General features: G+C 42.0%; 1 protein-coding gene across 1 annotated transcript; it reads right to left on the reverse strand.

The window, feature by feature from the left end:
- Positions 1 to 1505: 1505 nt before the first annotated feature.
- On the reverse strand, positions 1506 to 4367 carry rps19 (ribosomal protein S19). The gene is made up of 6 exons (XM_023833198.2): positions 4284 to 4367; positions 3273 to 3343; positions 3017 to 3117; positions 2202 to 2385; positions 1661 to 1715; positions 1506 to 1559 (listed from the first exon to the last, which is right to left on the reverse strand). Exons 2-6 carry the CDS (start codon positions 3341 to 3343, stop codon positions 1533 to 1535), a joined length of 438 nt encoding a protein of 145 aa, XP_023688966.1. The 5' UTR covers positions 4284 to 4367; the 3' UTR covers positions 1506 to 1532.
- Between the last annotated feature and the right edge of the window lie 6568 nt (positions 4368 to 10935).

Below are 10935 nucleotides of genomic sequence, written 5' to 3' on the forward strand. Positions count from 1 at the left end.
CCCCGTTTGTGTCTCAAATTTTACTGTATTTGACTCTCCCTGCCGGCCCCTGGAGGATGGGCTCCCCCTTTGAGTCTGGTCCCTCCCAAGGTTTCTTCCTTCTCGGGAGTTTTTCCTTGCCACTGTCGCCTATGGCTTACTCACTGCGGGCTTTGGGTGGGGATGCTGTAAGCCGATCCATCGTTTTCCAGAGCGACTAAAAAAAGATTATCAGCACTGTAAGATCAGCTGTCCCCCGGCAAGTCTTAGAGCTGTTTAGCCCATCGTGTTTACAGTTTAGTTCAGGTTTTCACTTTTCGGAAAAAATACATACAAATGGCTCGGCATGGTGCTGCGGGAGGAGGGGTTCAATAACATTTGTCGCAATATTTTCATGCTGTAATATCACTTAAGGCTGTATGAGCTCTAAAAACTAACAAGTATCATAACTTACAGAAACTGCTCACTGGTACTTGGTCTAAACTTGTATAGGCGCATCCCTGTATTATTCCACAACTGAAGATGTGGAAAATCAGTCATGAAGTCAATACTACATGAAAGCACTGTATTCACTGAAAACATGCAGTAGACAACTGATTTTGAAAAAAGTGCTTTGTGGAGGGACACAGGCCTCATAAGCCACATGACACGAGTGAGTCTCAAAGCAGTCAATGTATCGCTCCTTACCAGTGGCCTGTACTACGAAGAGGGGTTACTGGCTTACCAGGGTAACTTGTTGGATTTAAGGTACCAGTTTAAATGGACTTCATATTCGTTCACTTACATTTTGCCCAGACCACCTTATATCCAACAAGTTACCCCGATAAGCCAGTAACCCTGCTTCAAAGTACAGGCCCCAGATGTCTGACCAAGTTAGTAACTAGCACACAGTAAGGCCAGACAATATGATTTCAGTACTTCATTTGCACCACTCACTTATAACCAGAATGTAAATATCTACCTGTGCAACTGATAAACGAATTCTATAGCAAATCCGTGGGGGTTTCTCCAAATAACTTTAATGCACCCAGTCTCAAACACTCCACTTCAGAAATGTCTGAAATACAAGCATCTGCACACATTCTGAAGTACTTCACCAGACACCATATATCACCCGTGTTTGCGCTCGGCCCTTTTCACACTTCCTGTGTAATTCTCTTCACATCTAATACATACACTGACCAGACAGCATGACAGCCTACTGGTCATCCACACCACCATGGCCGAAAGAACACAAATCCCTCACACGACACGCAACGACTCCGCCAAATGATGCAGATCCAGACAACAGTTTTGATGTAAATAGCTGTCGTTCAGCAGTAACAACACGAAAGACTAACCAGCCCATCCTGCAACATATTAAACTGCAACTATGCTAATGCTATTCAACACCAACATTGGCTTTTGGTACCATGTATCACACTATATTCTGAAAACTCATTAAGCAGCTATTTTCCAAAATTATCAAGAAAGGTAAACCCTTGAGGCAGAGAAACAGCTTTGGAATAAAACGACAAGTCAGGCAATTGGTTTCAAATTATTTATTATATCATTCAAGATTTCTTGTTTGCAGCTGCAACCTAGAAAGGGGCGAAGGAAGAGATTAAAATACCATAAACAAAAATCATTAAAGAAATTGATATTCACTGAAGATAGACTGTGGGACCCGACATTAACTCACCTGACCAGCAATCCTATCCAGGTCTCTCTGGCCCTGGGGAGTCAGTCTACGGCCACTGGGGAAAGAACAAACTCTTCAGTCTAGAAACTCCACACGGAACAAGGCATATCAACGACTACAGAAAATTAACGTGTCCTGTCGACAGTGCAAAAGCTTTAGGCTAGTCTGTATAGACATACAGAAAGCGTCAGAGGTCCTGAAATAACCAGGATGTTCCAGAACATCACATATACAACATGCAATCTAGAGACAGGCCTGGGATCAAGTTCAAGTCCACCAGACCTGCAGCAAAGACAAGACTACCAAGAAATCCCTGGCTCATATACCTGAATGTGCCAAACTCACTGACAACCATGATGTCACAAGTCACTCCCCTTCAATGTTGTCAAGGAAGCGCTAGGAGACACTACACAACTCGACAGCTGAAAATAAATCTAAAGACATCTGACAAGCTGGAGGTTCAATTCAAGCTTGAAAACAGGCAAGAATATGGCCACATCATCAACAACATTCTTCCTGGGGGCGTAAAGGTGCCGCTCACCCATTTGGGTCCTTCTCCACCATCTTCAGCCCCTCAAGGGACTGTAGCACCTTACGAGCGACGTTCTTGGAGCCGCGGCTGAAGTGTGCGGGGCAGACACCATTCCTCTGACGGCCACCGTAGATCTTGGTCATGGAGCCAACACCAACGCCACCACGCAGATACAAGTGACGTGCCGTGGAAGCTAAAAGGAGGGTCACACTGAAAAGACATCTACACAGCACATGTACCAATGCACCCAGAGAGATCAAAGTACCGGTGAAGAAGCTGAACACCCAATTTCAGAGAACTCATCATCACAAAGCCAGGACAAGATTTCAAAACACATGGAAAAAGTGGAGATTACATTTAACAATGATTTTATCCAAAGTAAAGTGAAGATCAGAGAGCAGGGTCAGCCAGTGTCCTTGGAGCATTTGGGCTTAAGGGCTTTTCCTCAAGGACGGAGACACCACTCAGCCAGCCACAGTATTTGAACTGACGACCTTCCATTCACAGGCAAAATCCTAACCTGCATAGTAACACATCCCCCTAAACCAGAGACAAATTTTTGTTCGAGCCCATTTTGACAATCTACATGTCCAAAATGGAATCGGAAAACAGACCGGCTGCAGGTGTGTGGCTTTGCAGGTTAAGCCTCTGTGCCTGTGATCGGAAAGGTCCCGGTTCAAATCCCAAGGTGAGCAGAGTGATGTCACTCCTGAGCCAACCAGCTCCAGGGACCATCTTGACCGTACTCTCAGTGTGGATAAAGACATAATACAAACAATGTAAAATTTCACAAATCCCGCTATTCTACCTCAGCAATATCTTACCAGCTCTGGTGTAGAACCAGTTCTCATCACAGGGGGCCAGCTCTTTGTGCTTAGCCAGCTTCACAGTGTCCACCCATTCTGGGACCTTCAGCTTCCCAGACCTGAGAGAAGAGGGAGAGACCATTAACCACTGCACTGGCTAACAGGCTCACCCAAGAGTAAAATATTAACATCAAATAATGGAAAGTTTGTGAGTATACACAAAATCAGACATTCTGGAATAAACAATAGCACAAGAAACTAGTGAGGCACACACTTTTTAAGGAAGGCTGACAGCGCACGGACAAACTCCTGCTGGTTGACGTCTTTCACTGTGACACCAGGCATCTGTGAAGGCAGGACAGAAAGTGACCAAAACACCTAAAACCTGGAAGTGTCACTTATTCTAAACACGTCACGCTGTGACCCAAGACTTCAGACTGTAAAATCTGTTGATAGTGGACTACTTTTCAATGGAGAAACTCCACATACATCATGACACTCTTCCTTTTACTTTGACTCCAATCACAACCTACAGTATGTTGCAGGACAACAAAACTGAGAAAAATCAGGAATCACAGGAGCAATTATACTCCCGTTGAACATAAATATACAGCAATGAGCTCAGGGACTCGAAAAAATCCAATAATCTAAGGGGGGAATAGAAATTTACAACTGCAATATTAAATTTCTGGGAAACACTACGCCTTAACGGCAGATAATCAAAAGTATATTAAAAGGGAAAAAAAACTACACCACTTCGTAATCCTCTAACATTAGTATTTTAAAATATATCCGTAAAGCCATCATTCTTAACTTAATAATGCCATCGTGCCGTCTTGCAACCAGCGGCACACTGTTTTTCAGGCCAAGCAAGGTCTTGCGCTGTTAGCTAAAAAGCTAACAGCAAGCCACTCTTCAGCCTCTACTTAATCAATAAATCGGCAAATTGATAGTCAAAAATTGTTTTACGGGTGACTGATGAAACCCATAACCTGTTCAAATGTGACTAGAATTCCAAGACGGTCCAGAGGCCGTTTCGGAGAAGCACGTTTGAGACGCCTGACCGAGCGCCGAATGGGGGCTGCCATTACGGCAAGCGCTGGCTAGCGGCAAAGCTCCCCATCCTCCGTACAAACTACATGAATATAAGGAGCCATAAACATCTAACATGTAAGTCGTCGCATTGCAAGACTCTTATGCACTAAAAATGAAACATTACGGCCAGAAAGCGCACATTTTAAGACAAGATTAGCAATATTTATGAAGACATAGAGCGTCACTATACCTTGCTCGTGGACAGCTAAAGGAAAGAGAGATACAGGGTTTCCAGCCTGTATTCAAAAGGGCCCTTCGTGTTAATTCTCGCGAGAGTTGGACTTCTTCCGCAATACGGATTAACCACGTGTACCGGCTCCAAGCCGAAGTTTCTTTCTAACATGGTCATGATAGCTCACTGGTTTTATTTAGCTATTGGTTGAAATGATTTTTTCATTTGAATTTTTTAAATAAAGTCATATTAAACGGAATGTGTTGATGACCCGTTTTGTTTGGTTTTGTCTTTTAAATTTAGTAACATGCTGGTTGTTTTTTTATTCAACCAATACATGATGGTTTGTAGCCCATAATCAGTTATAGAAAAGAAATTATTTTATTAGCAGGGGTGTCTGTAAGTCATATGTGTTTTGTGGTTAATTTTGGCTCCAGTTTAATTTATAGCAGGTAGTCAAGTAACTTATTATGCTTTGTGTTTTGAACAGAGTGATGTCAGTTCAGTCCAAATAAGACCTCAACTGCAGTCCTGATGTCTGCTGAACCTTCTGCATTTAAACCTGGGCTATACACAATTTTACTTCATAAACTGGGACTTTACTATTTTGGACTTCCTTTGCTGGCCCCTGGAGAATGGGCTCCCCCTTTGAGTCTGGTTCCTCCCAAAGTTTCTTCCTTCTAGGGAGTTTTTCTTGCCACTGTCGCCTCTGGATTGCTCACTGGGAACTTTGGCCAGGATAATTTAAAGCTCTTTGAGACACTGTAATGTTGTGAAAATGCACTATATAAATTAAATTGAATTGAAATCCAACGAAAATGAGCATATACGGTGGGCCTGGAGAGTAACTTTTGAAAAACGCTGCTTTATTACTTCAGATATGAAAATAAATGTAACCAATAGGGTGCATCAAACCCCCATTGATTTTCAAAATGTTTTTGGCTGTATAATAATTATGTTCTACCGGATGAAAAAATAATTTGGGCAAAATTTCGTTAATTTTGATTAACATCTACCGGGTCCACATCTAGATTGAAAATATGACAAATAATGATAAACGCAAGAAAAACGAAGGTACTTCAGAAGTTCACAAATATATTTTAAATGCACAAATTAAATTATTAAATTATTGTGATACATGTCTGATGTCTGATATAGTTGGTACAGGTGTATAGGGCATAGGCCTACTGTTACAGAGCAATACTTCCAGCAGCAATATAATAGCAATATACTTCTGGGCAAGTATAATAGTATGTCTATCTTAAGAACTGATAGTGAACATCAAGAAGACTGATATATCGATGGCACCTGGGAAAAACCGCGTAAGTGCACTATAGTATGGCGCAATCCGCGTAAGTGAAAAATGGGCGGGAACGAAACTAAAGCAACTAAACAAAACCACATCCATTTCATATCATGCAATTTTCGCGTAAGGGACATCAGTCTGTGCTGTGATTTGGAAGTGAGTAGCTTGTGAACATGGAAGAGGCTCAGATTTTAGCACCAGTATTTTCAGTATGTTCACAAGGGCTCTCAAATCTAGGTCACGTTTTACTTCCACCATTTAGAAAAAACGTTCCCCTGTAAAATTGACAAATTGTTGGATACGCGGTTTTTCCCCGGTGCCATCGATATCCACTATTAACCACTTTAAATACTAAAACATGAAATCATTAATGCTTGCAGTATAACTATTCCAAAGTATGAATTATTGCCGTTATTTCAGAATTTCATGGCTGTTGTGGACCCGGTAGAACTTATCCAAATTTCAAATTATTTTGCACAGTGTGTTTTTAGTACAGATAGAACATTTTTTTTATATAGCCATGAAAATATTTTTCACTTGGGGGGTTTGATGCACCCTAGTAACCAAGTATTAACAAGCGTATCGAAATTGCTTATAGTTATAATTTCTTGAGAGTGTGTTCCATTTGGTGGTCTGTCCTTTGCCGCATACTTCCTGGGATCCCAGCTTACTTGGATAAGCAGTTATGGAGGATGTAGGGATGGATGAATAGCTCGCAAAATATGATTTTTCGTTCAAGAGGTACAATAGCCTATAAGTAATTGCATGGGCCACAGAAAGCATCGGAACAAAAGGGCATTAAGTCATGTCCACTTGTCTGTTTGATTTTGAGAAACCCGAATATAACCTTTTCTTTAAAAATGTATGTATAATTCTGGCCTTTAATGGTAATCTTTAGCATGTAGCATTAAACAATGTGTAGATAACTTTTACGTGATCACTGCATTTTGATGCTTCAAAAGTTACGAGTGCCCCCCCCACCCGCCTACCCCGATGGTTATTGAGTGGTTCACAATTGCATTTTGATTTGGTGAAAAAAGTGGAAGCCCAAGTGTAATAAAGTCACCTGAGGTCTTCCTAATAATATGGAACGTATTCTGCCAGAAAACGATAATAATAATAACAATAATAATGATAATAACAACAATAATAATAATATATTCTGCATCTTGTGCCAGTTCATTTAACTATGTGTTCAATTTTCAGTAAATGTCGAAATAAATCAAAAATAGACATATAGGTATACAATCGAAAGGTCAGGTCAGGTTTCAGAGCAAGGACTGGTACAGGTCATTGCTGCACCCACCAAATGATGAAAAACCTCAGCATCCCAGTTAGCGACCCCCCAGGCTGACATGTGGTCCAGACCTAACCTCTTTCTGCCACAGTCAGGTGTTACATGGGCGTCCCCTTGGCCTGGTCCAGCTGCTTGGGTCCTCAGCAATGAGGATCCTGCAAACCGAATTACCCTCAGGGAATTGCACCGCATGGCTGAAGTTCCATAACTGACACTCCCTCATTCGGGACTCCATGAGCAACCACTGATTTGACACAAAGTCGAACCAGCAGTACACCACACACCCCTTTCTAGTGACCACATGATCCCCCAATGCTCTCCCAATCCATCTACTGATTTAATAGAAAGAGAGACTCACCAGAGACAAGAATGTCACTGCCAAAGTGAACCTCTCAACATGGTTGACATTCTCCCTGCAGACAAAGAGGTCATTAAAGGCCTGGATCTGGTTTTTATCCCAGACACTTGCAAGCCAGACATGCAGAATCCTCGCTCAGTCTCATGAGAGCCCCGATCAGAACATTCATTGACTCTGCAAAGATCACAGCATCGTTGGTAAAGTCAAGATGAGTGAATTTTTCTTCACCAACAAATGCCCCACAGCCAAGGGACCCCATGACCTTGCTCAACACCCAGTCAATACAAGCACTGAACAGAGTAGAAGCAAGAACACATCCTTGACAAACCCTAGAATCAACTGAGAACAACACTGAGTTTCTGATTCCTCTCTGCACAGCACTGACAATACCAGTGTACAGGCTGGCCATGATGTCCAGCACGTCTCAGGATGTCCCACAGGGCACATAAAGAGTCAAACGCTTTATGAAAATCAACAAAGGCTGCAAAGAAACCTTGCCAATATTGGTGATTGCATTCATTGAGTACCCTCAGTGCCAGGATTCTGTTGATAGTATACTTCTTAGGCATTAAACCAGATGGCTCCAGTCACTGGTAGGCAAGTAAATGATTACGGACCCTGTTGAGGATGACCCTAGCAAGGACCTTACCCGGTACTGAGAGCAGTGTTATCACCTTGTAGTTGCTGCAATCCAGGTAATAATCCTTCCCTTTCCAGATAGGGACAAGAAGTCCCGTTTTCCAGTGAAATGGGATGATGCCCGCCTCCCAAATGGAAGCAAAGATTGCCTGCAATACAAACAACCCAATGGAAAATAAACTGTTATTACAAAGGCATTGTATTTGATTGGTCATGACAGTGTCAGTATTTATCCCAATGGAGATATGTCTGGTTTAACCTCATGAAGGTAAAGAATATACAAAATTTAAAACATTAAAAACACACAAGCAGCCTTTTCATAGTTTCACATAGGATAGATGTATTATTTTTGTACGAATATTTGTTATAATTTTGTATTTTTAAGAATTAATTAACTTGTGAAATGTTATCAACTACTTATATAATAGGCAAGTCTTCTTTTTAGTTTGCTAGATTGCTAAGATTAGCAATGTCAAATTAAAATGCATTAATTTTCAGGCCATTGCACGTTTGATATAAATATTCATGTTTACAAAACAATGTTTTGACATTTATTGAATAGAATATTTATTGTTGCAGAGAAGCTGCAGTGATCTAATCTAACATAATCTTTTATGAAACGGATGTTGTTCTAATTCGTAATTGTTAAAGCTTGCCTGTGGGTATTGATTACGATGGCTGTGCAAATACATGTAGTGACATTTCAGTTCAACAGAACTTTAAAGATGACTTAATTAATTCAAAAAGAATCAGAAACATTCAATCCAATTTAAATTGAATGATTCAAAGTAAAGCAAAGTAAAGTCTTCAAAAACCAATCTCTGGACAGCACGCTTAATTTCAGAAATTGTACAAACTGTTAAAAAATCTATGTGTCATACTTGGCTCTCATTCTCCATTTTTACTTTTTGCCCATGTCTCGCTCCCCATCATCCCCAGTGGAGCCTGTTGAAAATTTTGATGGGGATGACCATCAGGGGCCAGTTATATTTATGGGGGCGGCCACACTGTACCATGTCTCTTCTATGCTTCCACTTAGAAAATAAAATAATCCATATTTCATTTTTATTTTTTTGATTTGGGGTAGCGACAGGATATTTGTTAAGGGTGGCTATGGCTTCGTCTAACCACCCCTTAGATCTGCAGCAGGTTGTGCTTCAGTCTCCTCTGTGACACGTTTGCTTCAGATAAGAAGATGGAAAGCTGTGCACATGTGCCTTATACTGATTTATTGTGCTGACCCTGCCCTTTGCGTGGATCAGATGGAAAGGGCACCACTGCATGAACATTGACACTATTGAACTGTTTGTGCCAGCTGGCCTGAGAATTAAACATTTGTGGGTGGTGGTGGGGGCAGGGGGGGCGGGGAGGAGGTCGTGTCAGGTCTGACGTTCGAGAGAAATATACATCATGCATGGAGAGGAATAGACAGATACAGAAAGGAATTCACAGATGCAAAGAGGAATGCACAGATGCACAGAGGAATGCACAAATTCAGGGAGGATTATACAGATGCAGAGAGTAATACACAGATGCAGGGAGGAATACACAGATCCAGAGAACATAAGAAATTTACAACATAAGAAATTTACAAACGAGAGGAGGCCATTCGGCCCATCAAGCTCGTTTGGGAATGCACAGAAGCAAAGAGGAATACACAGATGGAGAGAGGAATACAGAGATGCAGAGAAGATTGTACAAATCCAGAGAAGAATACAGAGATGCAGAGAGAAATACACAGATGCAAAGCTAGAGAGGGAAACGCAGCCTTTCATCCCCAGAGATTTCCCACCTTTGAAGATCTTCTCTGCCTAGTAGAATGTTTATCCTTTATCTCTCAACCCTACTAACCTCCCCCTTCTTCTCCATTTGAAGTATAAGTTTTAAGTGCCTTTGTTCTGTTTTTCTTTTTCCTCAGAACTGCAGTTTCAATAATGTTTGTTACTTTTTAAAGAAATCTCAGCAATATGTGTTGTTACTTGCTATTATAGTAATAAACTGGAATTGCATGCTGCATGCTTGGGTGTGAAGGTGGTCTCGCACTTCTGGGGCTGGGGTTCGGATCTTGCTCCTGGTTGTATGTTCTTTGAGCTTGCATGTTCTCCCTGTATTCTGGGGCTGAGGTTCGGATCTCGCTCCTGGTTCTTTGTGTTTTTACCTTGCATAAGGAGTCCTTCAGTTTTCTCCCACAGTCGATGGGCATGAACCTGATGTCTCTAAACTTCCCATGGCATGGAAGTGTATGTTTAAGGGTGTCTCCTACAGATGACTGGCATCTCATCATAGGTTTACCTACCATGTACCCTGTGCTTCCTGGGGTAGTCTGTGACCCTGTACTAGCTAAGTGGATATGGATGGATGGATGGATGGATGGATGGCTGGATTGATGGATATACTATACGCCATGAAACATCTTTTCTTTGCTATGCTGCCCCTGAGTTCATTGAGCTCCTGCACCTTCTGTACACAACAGCTATGAAGCTAAAGCTAAACATTGCTATGTACAGTAATATCAAGGCACTTCTACTGACCCCTACCTGCACTCTCTTTCTTGATTCATGCAGCACATGTGGCTGTACTTCACGTTAGTGCATCCTGTCAGTGGCATTGACCCGCATCAATGCGAGGATGTGATGGTGTTGGCCCCCTGACATTCTGCAGCAGGGAAAGGGGTGGGCAGTCTCCAGGGGTCTGTGACTCTTCCCCTGGTGGGTAGGGGTGGTGGGTGGAGCAGTGGAGTTTCCAGGGTCAGTGTCACTCAACCCCAGGCACTCACAGTGCCTCTACACATGCTTAAACCCTGGCATACTGCCCTCTGCTGGTCATTCAGTTAATTATATGCCTGCTACTCCTGCCAGCCCTCAGTTTACACACCTGCCATAGACTCAGAGCAAGTGTAGAAAAGATGATCAGATGTCTAGGATGGAGAACAGGAATAGATGTATTGATAAACTAATAATCTGACACGGTGTCTAGGTCAGATGATCTCTTAATGGTTTTGTTGTGTCTGAGCAGCATGACTCTCTCTTTCTGTTCCTCAGATACACTTTTGTCGCTTCCCAGATGCAGG

The sequence above is a fragment of the Paramormyrops kingsleyae genome, chromosome 9, assembly GCF_048594095.1.
Source record: "Paramormyrops kingsleyae isolate MSU_618 chromosome 9, PKINGS_0.4, whole genome shotgun sequence".
NCBI lineage: Eukaryota > Metazoa > Chordata > Actinopteri > Osteoglossiformes > Mormyridae > Paramormyrops > Paramormyrops kingsleyae.